Here is a 16,581-nt window from a genome sequence, read left to right on the forward strand (position 1 = left end):
AGACTCTCAGACTGGCTGTCCCTTCACACCCCACTCCTCCCGCCATGCAGTCACCCATCCAAGGAGGGCCCAGCACGTTACCAGCACGATGACAAGAAGCCCAGGCCTCAGCCCAACGCCCTGCCGTGGCCCAGGTGGACAAGGCCAGAGGGGAAAAGCAGGACAGATAACGGCACAGCATGGCTGGTGTTTTCTAACCCTCAAGTGAAGGCCACCAGGGAGCTGCCAACACCAAAACCAGACTGGCCCTGGGCATTCTGGGACCCAAGATGTCAGCCCGTTGCTCCACTGTGGAGCAGGAAAAGGCAAAAAAACAAATTTCCAAACTGCTTGCCCACTGCTCCCCTCGCTCAGCTGACACGTGGAGTCAAAGGGGCAGCCAACATCCCGGTACCGGTGACTCCCACCTGGCTGTGGTCCCACATCTGTGCCCACACCCCGAAGCCACCCTGTGCGGCCCAAAAAGCAGCCCCATTACCGTGCAATTTCCCCGAGGCCACGTTGGTGTCAGAGTGCGAGCGCATGTGGCTCTTCTTGAGGATGCCCTGCGGAGCTGACGACTGCCCCTCCGAGAAGCTGGACCGGCGCAACAGGCCCAGGCCCCAGCTCCCACCTCCGCTCGCCCCCTGCTCCCCCAGGGAGGAGACCGAGTCCAGCTTCTGGGAGCTGCTGGAGGAGAAGAGGTTGGAGCTGCTGCTCTTGTTGCTGCTGGTGCTGGCGCTGCTGCAGGCCCGGCCCCGGCGCCCCAAGTTCCCGATGGCCAGGTACTCTGGCCCATCGTTCGCGTCGCTCTGCGCATCGTCCTGGCTCCCCGTCCAAGTGTCCTCGCTCTGGCTGGTGGTGCTGGAACTCATCTCGCTGGCCGGAGAGAAGGGGTCTTTGGGTGAGGGGACGCGGGAGCTGGGCTGCTCCAGGGAGGTCCTGCCCTCGCTGAAGGAGGAGGACCGGGTGGCCGGGCAGTGTTCCTGGGGCTGGCTGGTGCTGGAGCAGACGGAGGAGCTCGCTGGTCTCCTGTCTGAACGGGGGCAGGAAGGGGACGTCACACACCCTGGCACAAGCAGACCACCCTATGGCACTAAGCCACTAAGCCACGTGGCTTCAAACAGGCATGTCCACCCACCACAGGCAAAGGCAAGGGATCTCCACGCCAACACAGGCAGACTTCTCACACAACAAATCTAACATAAAGCACAAAGAAGGCAAACCATTGTCCCAGCTGCAGCTTCACTGCAGCTCTGCTTGGACCTGCATTTTGTCATCTGAGATGACCCAGCCCAAAGTGTGTGCTCTACAGACAGACACCGAGTGAGCAAGGGGCTCGAGTGGCCTTCCAGCCCCCCCTGGTTACCTGGGAGGCCAGACGAGGCTGGATGGGGCAGGCTGGAGAAGGACCCGCAGTGGCGCTGCTGCGCGCAGCCTGCAGACGGGGCGTACGGGGACCCGGGGAGGGCAGTCAGGCTCTGGCTCTTTGTCACCGGAGACGGACCTTCACCCCTCCTGGTGAGCTGAAAAGAGGTGGCATCATTAATAAATCAGCACTTATGGGGCTACGTGTCAAAGGAGCAGCGACTGAACATGCAGTGCCTGCACAAGCACCTGCCTTGGAGCAGAAGGGTCTGCAGGGTGGGATAAAACGCCCCGCAGCAAAGGGAAGCAGCTCTTTATTCACTGCTAAACAAAAAGCCTCCCCGTCTGAAAATTACCAGGCTCTCAGCAAGATGATCCAGGCAGCCCAGCGCCCCAGGCAAGCGGCTCTGGTGTCCTTCAGCGTCACAGTCACGTGTATCTCTTGTCCCGGCAGAGGGACCTGACGCGCACAGGGATGGCAGTGACGTGCCGGCCAGCTGAAAGAACACAGCCCCCATTTAACGAAGTGTCATTAATCATCCTCCTCTGGGGAGCTCTCTGCAAAGAAAGCAGCCGCTGTTCCCCTCCTCTGGGGAGAGGGCAGCTGGCACGGGGCTGCATGGGGTTGGTGACATCTCCTCTGAGGATGGCTGACTCTGAAGCCTGGGACTTTCAGGACTTTAGAGGCATTTTAAAGGAACTGATTCCTGCTATCAGGGCCTCAGATTCTCAGTGCCATCCAGAACCAAGGTGCCTCACTACAGACATCTCCCCCCTACCCCAATCCCCTCTCCTTTTGCTATTTCCGAGTCCACGCCCTTGTCCAACGGCTCTCTGAATGAGACATTGTACGAGCAGCCACAGCCGGACAGCACTTAGGGAAGGCCAGATGTAAAAGCTGGGGGCCTCAGCTCACCATGGACGTGTCAATCTGAGCCAGCAGCCTGGGGTTGTTCTGCTCGACAGCCTCCAGGCACTGCAGCATGGCCGTGACGTGGGCGTCACTGAGCAGGAAGGCGGTGTCTGCGGGGAGAGAACTGCTGTCAGGGGGCTTTCTCCTTACCACCCCCAGCACGAAGGCAGCAGGAGGAGCAGGATGCTCTTGCAGCAATCTGAGAGGCAAAGCCTGAGCCCTTACGGAGGGGTTTGCTGCCTGCACTTCACCCTGTAGGACAGCCACAGCCAGCCCAAGAGAGACAAGGAGGATCCCATGCTCCTGGGCAAGGGTCTCAAGAAGAAAAGCTTCTCTTACCAAAGGGGGTCAGAACCAGGCTCCTCACTCCACTGCGAATGGATTAAACAGGAATAATGCTTGGAGGCCAGTGAGGCTGTCAGAAAACTCACCATTCTAGTGGATATAACACACAGCAATTCTAGGAGAAACCTCTTGCTGGACCAGGCTCTCTACCACCAGAGGAGGAACCAAGATTCTTCCAGACCCAGCCTAAGCCTGAGCCAAAAGGCTCACATTTCAAATTATTATATTTGGGTTGAGGTTTTGTTTTAATTAAAGAGAAGCCATTGAAAAACTTCTCTCTTCACTACTCTAAAATGCAGAATTAAAGAAAGATCCTGTCCCAGATCAATATAGGTAATCTTTGTCCTTGCTACTGATTTTTACTTTTTGACAAAATCTCAAGTTTTCACAAAAAATTCTTAACATCTGTGAAGCTGCACAAAGGGCTTCAATTTTCACCTACAAAGTAGTAGAAACACAGCTGTGTTTCCACATAACAAAGAGATGAAGCTCTGACCTCTGATGATTAGAAAGCTTCCGGGGCAGAAAACAGCCCAGAGTACTTTTGAAACAGATTCAAAACTGACTTTCTATGCCCATTTTATTTCTTTCTAATGAAAACGCATTTCTCCAAGGCTTCAGGTGCAAGCCTGGACATAGGATTAAGACCAGACCAACTCACTACTTCCAGCAGAAGCCTTTGAGCGCATGCAAAAAAGCTGCTGCAAGAGAAAGATGAGGATGTCCAGCATGTTCACACAGGCTCAAGCTCCCGCTTGGGCAGCAGGGAGGGCCCAGACACAGGCAGGACCAAGCGTGCTCCAGACAAGCTTGCTGCAGAAAGCCTGAGCTCAGCTCTTCCCACATGCATCCGGGCTGTGCTTACAGCATGGACACAGCACACAAGTCACCCACTTTGCCTGACAGCACAGATTGCCCAGCTGCAAACCACCTTTTCTGCTGTCCCCTTCACTCACGCGTGATATTTTCACAGGAAGATGAAAAAGGCCCATTTTTATTTACCTGCGTAGAATTTCCTTATGTACTGCCTGTTCCTCAGGAGAGGTCTGAGCTGTGCCGAGAGGCAGTGGAACTGCAGGCTGTGCTGCAGCCACAGCTTGGCGATAGCTTGGTCGCTGCGGCCGTCTGGGCCAGGCTGGCCGTTCTCGTGCAGGCTGATGAACTGGAAACAAATGCCAGGCACAAGTTAAGGCAAGAAGAGGAGCAGGGATCGTTCCTCCTCACAGCTTTGGCCCCTGAGAGCAGCAGCTTTCCAGCACCAGGCACTGTCTGCGGGAACACAGTCACATCCTAGCAGCTTCCCAGCTACCAACCGAGGGAGCACAGGGAGGCAGAAGCACTGGAGAGGAACAACACTTCAAAGGTCAGCCAGCAGGAGCGACCAAAGTCCTCCCGACAGCCACCAGCAATATGAATTTCAATGGCATGTTCTCCCACCTCTGACCTGGAGGGACCCCACACTCCCAAATCTAATTGCTTTCCTGCGGTGACGGTCATGTTCTTGCTGACACATTAACTGACGTGTCCATCCTCACTGCCCCAGAGCAGACCCTGCTCACACGTCTGTGCCCGCATTGGAGGGCAGCACGGTACCCATCAAGGCACAGGGCAGCCACGGGCTGAGAGCATCCCCGTGTGTCAGCAGACAGCACAAGCCAGGCAGGGAAGAACCAAATGAATGGTCAGGGCTGAGACACAACCCAGAAATGAGACAGCCAAAGCCTCTGGAGATTCGCACCGATGCATCAATCGCTCTTGTATGCACAGAAGCACTGCCTGTGCCGGTTCCCTTGGTGACGCCAGCGGTACCCAACCCAGAGGAGCTGGAGACTGGCCTGTGAGAAATAAGGACCCGATTGTCTCAGCCTAAATCACGCTGAGTTCCTGGGATGTGGCTTGCACACAACCACGTGGCTGGTTTGTCCCTTTTTCACCCGCAGCAGGCCAAGGCAAGGCGAACCCAGCAGGGAGGCCCGCAGCCCAGCTGCTCTCTCCCCACCAGCTGGGTACACAAAAATACCCCCAGAACTCACCTTCTCCAGGTGATGAGCAGAGTTGGGACTCAGCCGGCGAATGTCTTTCACGAACTGCCAGTAATCCTTCTGCCTGCAGCACACCTGCCCGGGAGAGGCTTGGTTAGGGCCCACCACACAACTCCCACCACAAGGCCAACTGGTGCGGCAGGCTCAGACTGGGGAAGCTGGACACCAGACACCTCCAGCAGAGCTGCCACAGGCCTGCGCAGGCACTGACAGGGGACGGGTGATGAACTCCTTCCCAGCAAATACAAAATAAGAGAGTCGGACAGCTAAGAGAGGGCATTCAACCTAGAACATGACAGGACGGATCCTACAGCCTGTTCCCACCAGCCTCCTGCTTAAAGGTTTGGGGATGGAGAGCTGTTCTGACCACAAAGTCCTCCAGCTCTGCTTGAGCGCTCTTTAAATGCAAAGCAGGAGCACACACAGCACAGTGTCAGCCCCAGTTAAGTGACAACATTTCCCACTAACCACATGCTATCATCAGCCCCCAGCGCTAACAAGGTGGGCCTGGAGCTAGAAAAGATAGGAAGAGCAAAGTTGCTTTGCAGAAGGGGAAAAAGAATGAGTGAGAAGGTCTAGCATAGTTTTATAGACATAAAATTGGGAAAGGGATCAAGCCACAAAACACTGACTTGATGTACATAAGCTATCTAATGCAAAGTCTACTCCCACAGTGACCTCCCCACTGCGTTCAGCCCACAAGTAAGAAGACAGCAGGTCCCCTCCGCTGCTTCTCCTCCAGCAGGTAAGATCCCAGCCCACCACCGCATGGAGACAGGACAGATCTTAAGACCGGGAAGAGACGTGGCATTGAAAGGTTGCCCCCACCTCAGCGTAAGGAGGACACTAAAGGCCACCAGCAGTTCAGCAGCAGACCAGGGAGCAGAGCCAGCACCACCACCGCCAGGCAGGAGCGGGCACAGGGGCAGGAGAAGGGTGACCTTGGGTGCTAGCTGCACCTATAGCAAACCATGTCCAGTGCCTCAGCCCTCTGCCCACGTCCTCCCGGTCACTCTGTGCATCACCGTGTCACGTACACACCCCTCTCTGCCTATGGCGGTCTGCCCAGGTCAGAGCTGGCCGAGCTCCCGTGTCACTGGTCACCTCCTGCCAGAGCAGGACTTGGAGGAGGGTGCTGGCAGCTCAGTCCCACAAAAAGGGCCAGGCTTCAGCAAGGGGATGCAGTGGGCAGCAAGAAACACATCCCAGCGAAACCTGCAACAACCGGGGTCCTATAACACCAGCCACCAACAAGGACACCGGCATGGCTGAGCACCACGGGTAAGAAATTTGAAGCAGCATGCTCTGGCATTGCGTTTCCATCAGCAATTTGCTGTTTACCTTGACTTTATTCAGACACTGAGTTATTTTTTCTTTCTTATTCTTCCAGCTAAAGAGGAACTGCAGAAGAGCTGCTGTTTTCCTCATCACTTTATCGGGTGTAAACGCGGCCCCAGAATGTCTCTCTTCACAAAAATGCTGTTTTTTTCCTCCATCTCTACTTCCTCTTTCACGAGTGTCAGACAAATTGGTTCTGTTTTGTGGTTTATTTGTTTGAGGGGGTTATTTTTTTGTTGTTGTTCTTTTTAAAACTAGAGCACTAACACAGAAATTTTAGCCCTTTATATTCAGCTGGGGTTTTCTGGACAAATTAACAAAATTCACTCAAAAGTTTAAAAACCTCTTATCCTAGTTCTCTTAACATGTACATATGGATTTTTTTATTTTATTTTTTATTCCTAGTCATAGAAAAAAGCTGATACAAAAATAAATAAGTAAAAGGAAGTTTCTCTGGAGCAAATATGAGAAAACTCCAGCTAGGAAGCTGTATTTTCTTGGGCCTTCCTTTGCAGCTATTATAGACGGAGTGGTGTCACACACACACAAAAATGAAGGAGCATTTCTAAGTGAGAACTGCCTTTGTGTGTAGCATCAAGAAAGGTACTGTGCTGTCCTACTTCGCAGGTGTCTGTTTCCTCAAGCTGTGGCATGAACTGTTACCAATACACAGATGAGTGGAAATCATTTAAATTTCACTTCCTGAAGTCTATTAATAGCACATGTATCGAAAATGAGCACTGTATTCCTCACATATAAAGGGTAACTTCTCTCTTTGCTCAAGTCCCAGAGGAGGTCACAGGCCCACACCGCTGGGGACTAATGGCACAGAGCATCACCTCGAGCAAGTGCTGTTTGCAGCTCCTAAATCCAGGGAGCAAAATCCCAGCCCTCTGCTGGGATGATGTGCCAGTTCCTGGAGGTTTATCAGCTCGGATGCAGTACTGCCTGAATCAGTGGTACCACCCGAGCCCAGCTGCACAAGCCTTCCCTGGGCTTCTCTGCACCTCTGCAGCTGCGGAGCTGGCTGGTGGGAAGCCTGCCTGAGGCGTGCCCTGCAGGCTTGCTGTAACTCTCCCTTGTGAAATAACTGCAGCGGTAATTGCAAGCTGAAGGGGAGATCCTCAGGCCTCTGCACACAACTGCTGTCCAGAGTGGGAAAGAGAAAGTCTTCCTGGCGGTCAGGGAGATGGGGAGGGCTGGATGAGCAACTGCACAGAACGGCGAGAGCCTGGAGGGAGGCCTCATTCACGCCGAGCGCAGCTGCGGCTGCCAGCCCCTATCACTAACACAGCTAACCAGAAACAGTCAAGATACAAGGCTCCTCTTGCCAGACCTCACTGGGGAGTTGTCCAAGTACACACGGCCAGAGGCTGACTCATGGCAAATTCAGCTTTATCTCTTCGCTACAGGCTGCAGCGGGGCGAAAGAAGAGGCCTCTCCTCACAGAGGGCATGGATGCTTAACAAAAACGTGTCAGAAGTGCATGAGATGGAAAGAACAGAGGCACAGGCCCCTCTGACAACCACGGTGCTCGTGATGCAGGCTGTGACTGCCACCAAAGCCGCAGCAGGAGGGCAGCGGGGCTGGCAGAACAGACACCTACCTTGTCATGGATGAGCCCGTGGTAAAGGATGCTGTGCATGTCTCTGCAGAGCCGCTCCAAGCCGCCATACTTAGACCAGACGTTGGGGTTGCTGGTGGACACCAACCCTTCCACTGTGGTCTTCAGGTTGCCCAGCAGCTTCCAGTGCTCCTTCCTGCAGAGGAACACAGCGGGTTGCCTAACGAGCAGCAGATATATGGCAAGAGGAGCTTCAGAGCAGGACGCGCTCCCCACACGGAGATTCTGGTCAGACTGAAACTTTTGGTAGTCTGGAAAACAGCTTCATGACTTCACACCTCTCTGTGGTCTAGCCCTGTGGTCTCCAGCACACAGTTTGTGGACAAGAGGCCCTACAGTAATGATGCACATATGACTGGCAGCCACCACCAATACAGCCCCCAGAGACAGACAGAGCACAGACCGACGGTGCCCGCACCACACTGCTGGCTGCGTGTGGGCCACCAACGAGGGAGGACATCGTCCCTGCCACTGTCCTGCTCGCCTTACTCACCTGCTCCATCACAGACCGTTGAGTAGCAGTGGACAGAAGCACAGCACCTGCGAGCATACACCAAATCCAGCAGGCACTGCCTGCGCTGCTCCTGTGCTCGCAGATACCAGTGCTCCCGAGCAATGTGCAAAGCATCAAGAGCTTGGGGAGGACGAGGAAGCGTTCAGCTCCTCATAGGGAACAGTTGGGATCTGCTCACGTGCACACAAGCACTTTGGTTGCTCGATTCAGGGATGTGGGAGATGGACATCAGCAGCGACAGCACACATGGGTACCGTGCCTTGCCTGTGCAAAAGCAGTTTTGGGGAAGGAAATTTTGGATGGTGGATGTCTGGCCTTCTCCATTCAAGCTTTTTGACAGTGTTGCCAGCTGCCAAAAATATGTATTCAGACAGGAGCCGCCCTCTCAGAAGCAACAGGAATGTTGCAAGGCGTGCAACAGGAATGTTGCAAGGTATATTTGGGTGTGCAACTGTCAAAAAAAATGTGCCTCTGCAGGATTTTAACAAAAGCATTGGAGATAACAGCCTGGAATGAAAGTTTAACCTTTACACTGCAAGAACAAGCCCCAGTGTTTCAGCTGTTAATCCCTCTCCCTGCCCAAAATAAACCAGATTGCCAAAGTAAACAAAAAAAAAAAAAAAAGGAAAACCTGCTTTCGTTTTCATCCTTGTGGGTTAAAGTATGGGCTGCACGCTTCTCGCAGTGCAGAGAAGGACACTAACAAGCAATATAACCCTGTTCCTTGAAAACAAGCTCTTCTCGCCAATATTCTCATTTTGAGACTTGTTTGTTATTGCAAAACTGATTAAGTGAACAAGCCGATAATGAAATATTGGATCTACTTCAAGCTACCCAGTCCCTTTACCAGGTCTCCCTAGGGAAAGCCACCACTTTTAGTGTTTGCCCAAGCTCAGATCACGAGGCGGCCCATCCATCCTGCCAGCACAGCTTGGCACTTGTCACAGAGACAGAGCAGCAGCTCTGCAGCCGAGTTGCCATTCGTAAGGAAGTCCCAACACATCGTAAGGGTAGCAGAAGGAACCTGTTCACACACAGTCTGATGCCTCCACCACTGCCCAGGGCAGAGGAAGCCCCGTGCCAGGGCTGCGAAAGCCACACTGCAGAAATTCCTAGAGCTGTACAACGACGCTGCAGTCAATCCCTAGCGCTCCTAACCCCATCCTAAAATGGGCTTACCGAATGTTAGTAGATGTCCAGAAAAATTCAACAACAGAGCCGTGTTTGCCTCCAGCTGCCCATGCTTATGCTGGCTTGTGCCTGGAAAACAGCAGCTGCTGTAGGATCAGTCAAATGATCAGAGTTTGATCCCAGTAGTACCAGCAAACGGGTTTATCTCAGGAGAGAAAGAATAAAGCATGGATCTAAATCAAAAGCAACCTCCTGAAGGAGATGTGACCTGATGAGACCGAAAAACCTCAGAGGACAGCTCTCCCAAGCCATCCATCTGAATTGAGAGGCTTTTCAAGCCCTGCCCTCCTGCCAGGGGTGCACGGAGCAGCAGCACCGGCCCCAGGTCAGAGAGCAGCCACCGGACACGAGAGCTCCAGCAGCTCCTCCCCGAAGTATTTCTGACACTCAGAGTTAGGAAATGCAAGTGAAAGCTCAGCCACGCTGCTCAGCTTCCAAGTCCATGAGTCAGGAAAACTCCCTCCTCGCTACTTTGTGCTATAAAAAGCTTGCAGTGCGCACAGCGACGGGGGGGCAGCGCACGCTGCAGGGTGAGCAGTGCTCCCCCAGAGGCAGGAAAATCGGGATCCAGCAAACGGGAATCACAGCTCCTCTAATACAAATTAATCTTTAAACAAAATAACTGCTAAAGCAGTGCCTCTGTCACTGAGCTCAGAAGCATGCAGGAAACAATCAGCACAATTGAAGCACCTCCACGGAGATGATTCAGAAGCTGCCAAAAGTGAATGAAATCTCTGAATCAACACAGAGACTCCCAGGGGACGGGGCTTCTTGACCCAAATGATTCAAAAGCATGTCGCAGGTTGGATGTGCAGGACCTTACCCACACCCAAACTGCAGCTGCTCCTGGGCTGGAGCACGCTGCATGCTGAAAAGCAGGCGGTGACACAAGCCCAGAGCAATTCAGACCCACACACCTGGCTGCAGGTAGATGGCAAGGAGGCACGGCACAGCCGGCCACAGCCAGTTTTGACTGGACTTTTGGGTTAACCCTTAATTAGTGGCAGGATTTGCTCCCCTCTCATTGAGTCTGGGCTGCCCGGAGGGATGGAAAACGACCGGGTGCCAGCTGCCCTCCAGTTCCCTGTTTCTGCAGATGTTCAGAGCGCTACTAAGAAATCTGCTTCTTTCTCACCAAATAAAGAAAACTCTTCTCTAATTCTAAAAAGAAAAAACTAACACGCCCTGAGACGGGGGTAAGGACAACTCAAATCGTATCATGAAAATACCCCTGCTTACAGGAAGGGCAAAGGGAGCAACACACCCAAGGGAGGTCACAGTACACGAGCAGACCTTCCCCTGCGAGAACCAGACGTGCTGCTCCTTCCGTGCCCTCCCACGGGCTGCTTCCCCCCCCTCCACGCCAGCTGGGTGCGTTTGCACAGCTCCTTGCTGCATCCTGCTGCAGCTCCCGGCTTCCCAAACACCGGGCTGGGGAGAAAGAAGGCTTGGCAGGATGGGGTTTGCTCGATACCTAACCCACAACCTTCTCTCTTTGCTCACGGGAGCTCAGCCCTGTGCAGCCAAGGGATGTTCTTTAATGCGCTGTGATTTACGTTACCCGGGTGAGAATCTGGATGTGCTCCAGCTTCAGCGGAGACGCGCAGAAAACAGCAGCTCGAGCTCGATGGGAGCAGCAGCATTTCCTCAGGGAAACCATGGCTTGGGTGCGGCTGCACTGAGTGGGGTTAGAGTCTGGAGGGTTTACGGCATACGGCTCCGCGCAGGGAAACAGACAACGCTGCCCTGAGAGGGGGGCACGGTCTGGGGCCTTTTCCTAAGGAACACGCTTCATATGTTGAAAAGGAATTGGTCATTATGGGAGAGCTGCCCGTGCAGTACCAGCGAGACCCCGGGCACATCTCGCTCCCTCCTTACAGACGCCCTCTGATTCAGCCACCAACTTAACCACCAGCCCCACAAACCCCGTCTGGGATTTCTGGCAAGCCAGTCTCCTTGCTTTGCCAATACCGACTCTTTTCCAGACGCAGACACATCAACCTGTGGGCAGGACTTGTTCAAAATACAATTGAAAGTTTTTCATTGGAGTAATAAAAGACCAAACACAGCCTTGGCGCTGGAAATCACTCAGTGCCAGCGTTGACAGAAAGGACGGGGGAAATTCTGTGGGAAATTCTGCTTGTTCTCCCGAGGCTTCCTCAGTCCTTCCACGCTAGCAAGAGTAGGAACAACCTCTGGGCCAAATCAGCAGAGGTGACTCAGAACAGACGCAGGGAACCATGCTGCTGAGTCAGGTGAACTTCATTAAAAAAATAAAAAATAAATAAAAAAATCACAGAGGTAGCCAATATCCAAAAAAATGGAGCTTACACAGCACGTGCCGTACGCCTTCCCATGCTCTGCAGGGGAGCAATTGCTGCCCCAGCACTGTTCTCTACCTGGAGGCATCGCTTGATCCTTCTTAGCACGCTAAAGAGATCGGGCTGAGGATACCGAGGTCGTTTGGGGGTAACCACAGAGGGACTTCTGCCACATCCCCAGGGACGTTCCTGCTCTGGCTGCTCCTCCTGCGGATTTCAAGGTGCCGGTGCCCTGCTGCTGCGCACAGGCAGCTCTGAATCCATCACAGGCAGCTCTGAATCCACCCGTCCACAGGTTTCCTAGACAACGAGCAGCAAATTTCCTTGTGCTCTGCTGCCTGCTCCTCCGCCAGGCTTGGCGCTTCTGGGAAAGAGGAATTAAAAGAAACGCAGGCTTCGCGCAGCTCGGCTGCAGCGGCGGGGAGCAGCTCACGAGCCAAAGGAAGCCCCAGAGCTCCTTCAGCCCAGCGGCTCAGCCCCGCGGAGCCCGGGCAGGCTGGCTGGAAACCCACGTGCAGGGCTGCTTGCAGCAGGACTGGAAGCCTGCAGTTACTAAAACGGGGGCACAGCCACGGAACGGCCCCCCAGAGAACGCAGCCGCCACCTGCAGCTCCCCACAGCACCTTTCCCTGCACTGGCAGGGAACGAGGGAAGCACACGGGCTTTACAGGCATTTTCAGCCTCTCCCCTAGCGCTGCCCTGCTCTTGAGGAGGCCAGGCTGCCAAAGCAGGCACGAGAGCCTCGTTTTCCTTTCCTGCCCTTGCAAAAGGAAGGAGTCCAGCGAAATAACTTTTGCTTCTGCATTTCCCATGATCCGTGTCCAGTCCGGCGGCCCCGTCCTCTTGCTATCAGTCGCGGCCACAATCTGCAGTGGAATGGCACCTCGCTGGGATGCTGCACCGTTCGCAAAAAGGACAACGCAAGGCCCATGCCAAAATCCTCCCTGGTGCGAAATCAGACAGCCAGGAGGACAGACAGACACCTCCTCGTGCACCAGAGGGGACGATGCCCTCTTCTTTCCCCCAGCGAATGTGGCACCACATCAGCCCTACCCGCCACACAGCGATACGGTTCGGCAGAGCAGGGCCTGAGCTTACGAAGGCAAGAAAACAGGCTGAGATGATTCTAGAAATATAAGCGAAGTGAACGTAGCCAATTCCGTCCATCTTTCTGAATGCGCTGAGTCTGACACCTTAGCTCAGAGAGGGAGAATGGCTCGAACCGTGCAAAGCATGGCAGCACCGGCCACATTTTCACAGCTGGTACCGTGAACAGGCACCCAGCAGCTAGCTGAGCCTGTCAGATAAGGAATGCCTCTCTTGTATCGGGTTTCAGCCGTTCCCTCCTCCCCGGCCCCTTTCCATCTGACATCCATTCTGCCTTTCTGGACACCACTGCAAAACTGGAGCCCAAAACCAAGACCTGCGAACACCTGAAGCGAATAGCACTTGCCACCGAAACGCCTCCAGGGAACAAGCCCTGTCACCCGCTTAAATGCAAACCAGAAAAAGCGTGCCTAAAGCACAAGCCCGGATCACACCGACCGAGCTGCCGCAGCGCCGCCGCTGTCACCTGCCAGGTCCGGGCGCAGGAGCCGCCAGCCACGTGCAGCCACCGGGCCTCGCGGCCAGAGACGGCGAGGAGCTGGGGACTGAGTTTAAATGTCCAGAGCGGGCGGTGCAGCCGACTGCCAGGAGGGCGGTGGGACACGACCCAAACCCCAAACCCAGCGAGCTGCGGACGCCAGAGGCGCAGCGCGGGGACGAGGCAGGACGGTTCCTCACCGAGCGCTGGCAGCACAGCGGCTGCCTCCGCTACGGCGGGTGACAGGGACGGGGACGGGGACATCGGGCACTTAGGGCACGTGTGCCTGCACCACCGCCACGCAGCCCTCTCACCCATGGGTGCTCGGCATGGCCAGGCAGCGCGCCCACAGATACACACCCCTGCTGTCTCCTGCGGTGCTGCTACCGCACAGCGTGTCCCCATGTGTCCCCAGCATGTCCCCATGTGTCCCCAGCATGTCCCCACGGGTCCCCATGTGTCCCCAGCATGTCCCCACGGGTCCCCATGTGTCCCCAGCATGTCCCCATGTGTCCCCAGCATGTCCCCACGGGTCCCCATGTGTCCCCAGCATGTCCCCACGGGTCCCCAGCATGTCCCCACGGGTCCCCAGCATGTCCCCACGGGTCCCCATGTGTCCCCAGCATGTCCCCGTGTGTCCCCAGCATGTCTCCATAGGTCCCCATGCGCCCCCAGCACGTCCCCGTGTGTTCTCATGCATCCCCAGCCTGTCCCCAGCGCGTCCCCATCGCGCACCCAGCTGCCGCCCACCTGCAGCCCCATCCCCGGCTGTCCCCCGCCCGCCCTGCACCCACACCCCCCGACCCCACCGGCGTCCCCAAAACCGGCGCCCGCTGCCCCGCCGCCACCCCTTACCCCAGCACCGGCGGGATGCTGCCCCCCCCCCCCCCCCCCGCTCCACCCCCCACCGGTGCCGCGCCTCCCGCGTGCACGCGCGCGCCCCCCCCATCTCCCCCATCCCCGCTGCCCCCGCCGCCCCCCCCCCCCGTGCGCGCCCCCGCGGCCCCACCTGCTCTCCGCGCGCCCCCCGCGGGGTTCGACCTCCATGCCGGGCGCGCGCACCCCGCCGCCACCGCCCCGCCGCCGTCACGTGGGGGCGAGCGCCCGCCCCGCCCACCTCGCCGCGAGAACTACAACTCCCGGCGCGCCCCGCGCGCGGAGGGGGGGCAGGGGGGAGGGGGAGGACTACACCTCCCGGCGTGCACCGCGCGCAAGAGGCTCTGTGTGCTGGTGCTCCCCTGAGGGGGAGGGGGTGTGAGGGGCTGAAGGGTTACACGTGATTTTCACTAAAAAGCAGTGAAATGAAAGTTGAAAAAGGGAAGAACTGCTGCTGCCGGCGTCAGGCTGAGAGTAGCCACGGGCGAATTAGCAAGGGAGGCAAGAACTAAATATGTCTCAGGACATAATGGCGCCTCAGGAAGGGTTTCTGTACTATTTTGCATAGTGGAAACTTCTTGTAGCTGCGCTCTTAATGAATACATGCTGCCCACTGATGCTTCCTATGTGAAAACGCACCACTGGAAACATTTCTGAGACTACAGTGTGGCTTATTGTGCTTCAGCATTTGGGGGAACAGGATTCTGCACTGCCACTCCAAAAGCAATAACAGCAAAACATTTCTCAGAAGGCACTTAAATAGGAGACCAGGACTCCCCACGCATCCCAGTAATTACGTGCAATTATGGGACAACTCCCAGCACAGTTGCCAGTCAGGCAGAAATTTGCACAGAGCCTACCTCATTGATCACGCAGGTTGAAAACGCTGTATATAGTGGATTGGCATCTGATGATGTCTCGCACAGTATAACAATTAACTTTCACAGTATACGTATCAGAGAAAGACTGTTGTAAGATCACTGTTAGCCATCACACCAAGTAAAATGGAGCATACAGGTGAAGCCTGCAATTCTCGTATAGCTCTTAAATAGGGAATTACAAGATTCTTCTGGCTCCACAAGTCAGAAATAGCCTAGAAATGACGTTGAGCCCAGTGAAAAAAGGTGTTAAATGTGTAAATTTAAATAAATAGAGAAAACGTTCATCAGGTACGCCACTCTGTTGATACACTTAGCTCTACTACAAAGTGAACAAACATAACTAACTCAAAGCCCTGGAGTGCTGGAAAATGGTTGGGAGACAAAAAAAAACAAAACAAAACAACAACAAAAAACTGTGACAGAAACAAATCTTTTATACAGTTAAAGTATAAAGTCTTTACAATTGTGAATGCCATATGGAACCATTGTCACTCATCCAGATGCTGTCACTATCCTGAGAGGTAGGCAGAAAACCAAGTGCTGATGTTTGGTAGGTTGCCTCTATCATCCCTGTGCTATTTTAGCCATCTTGAGCACAGTAAAATTATTTTTTGTGATTTGAAGACAGCTGGTGTCCTGTTTGGATAATAAATGCAACAAATTGATGTGGTACAATCTGGATCTTGTCTGATTTCCACCTGCCACGAGGGCAGGCAGCATCTGCCACCTTTGCAGTTAGCATATTTGTTTTGGGTAAACAGCATTTGTTTCTCAGTGTGACACAGTCACCAGATGGAGCTGCACCCTATAACATCACAGGAATTTGATTTAAGGTTTTGCAAAAAATGCACATTTTATTTGACACCTCCATTATTAGTATTTATCGGTAATCTGGCGATAGCATCTTTCCTTTAGAAATGTGACCTTTAAAAACCTCAAGTCCCACACATCATCAATCACTTGTCATCAAATCCCACTTGTCATCTGGAGGAAAATGCATAAATTATCAAATATTTGGCTCCAAGACTCTATGTCTGAAGTTATTCTGCACATGAGAGAACACAGAGAAGAAAATGGGGATAGAATTCACAGCATCCTGCACTGTGGTTGTGAGTTCCTCCTGCTTGCATGACTGGAAAATCTCTCACTAGCTGAAGATTTCCTATGATGTTAGCTGAGCCATTCTCTTCCAGCCAGTAATTCAGCAAGAGGAACATCCAGAAGCATGTTATTGGCCTTATTTTGAAAGGAAAGACATGCATAAATAGCATAAAAGCATGGAAAAGGCCTTGTCAACAGTTTGTGGTACAGTACAGATCCTCAATTCTTTTCTGTCATTCTTGCTCTTCATGATTTATACTCCTAGAAAGATCTCATTCTGCTCTTAAGGGGCAAAGGACTGCCTAGTGTTTAGATTAAGGTACCTCCGGCATGGAAGGATAAAACTGTGCCAGGGATTACATACACGAGGATTTAGTTGTGCGCTGGGTACTTTGGATATTGCATTTGGCAGAGAGGTATTTGCTAGGGAAAATTTGTTGTAGCAAACGAGCATATGTTGTATGCAGGCAGTTAATGAAATGTGGGAGTATTCACACTGTAAG

The 16,581-nt window shown here is 53.9% G+C and overlaps 1 protein-coding gene across 2 annotated transcripts in view; it reads right to left on the reverse strand.

Moving 5' to 3' along the window:
• The window catches only part of RUBCN (rubicon autophagy regulator), a 29,559-nt gene extending 15,257 nt beyond the window's left edge, over positions 1-14,302 (reverse strand). Inside the window, exons 1-8 of one of the 2 annotated variants that reach the window (XM_035544810.2) lie at positions 14,230-14,302; positions 7,592-7,745; positions 4,639-4,722; positions 3,608-3,767; positions 2,264-2,370; positions 1,704-1,844; positions 1,349-1,505; positions 479-1,015 (exon numbers count right to left, since the gene is read on the reverse strand). In XM_035544810.2, coding sequence (XP_035400703.2) covers positions 479-1,015; positions 1,349-1,505; positions 1,704-1,844; positions 2,264-2,370; positions 3,608-3,767; positions 4,639-4,722; positions 7,592-7,745; positions 14,230-14,267 — 1,378 coding nt within the window. In that variant the 5' untranslated portion in view covers positions 14,268-14,302. The remainder of the gene's footprint in view (positions 1-478; positions 1,016-1,348; positions 1,506-1,703; positions 1,845-2,263; positions 2,371-3,607; positions 3,768-4,638; positions 4,723-7,591; positions 7,746-14,229) is intronic. The other variant, XM_035544808.2, reaches the window with a different exon arrangement.
• Positions 14,303-16,581: the final 2,279 nt, after the last annotated feature.

Source organism: Cygnus atratus, chromosome 9 (assembly GCF_013377495.2).
Source record: "Cygnus atratus isolate AKBS03 ecotype Queensland, Australia chromosome 9, CAtr_DNAZoo_HiC_assembly, whole genome shotgun sequence".
Taxonomy (NCBI): Eukaryota; Metazoa; Chordata; class Aves; order Anseriformes; family Anatidae; genus Cygnus; species Cygnus atratus.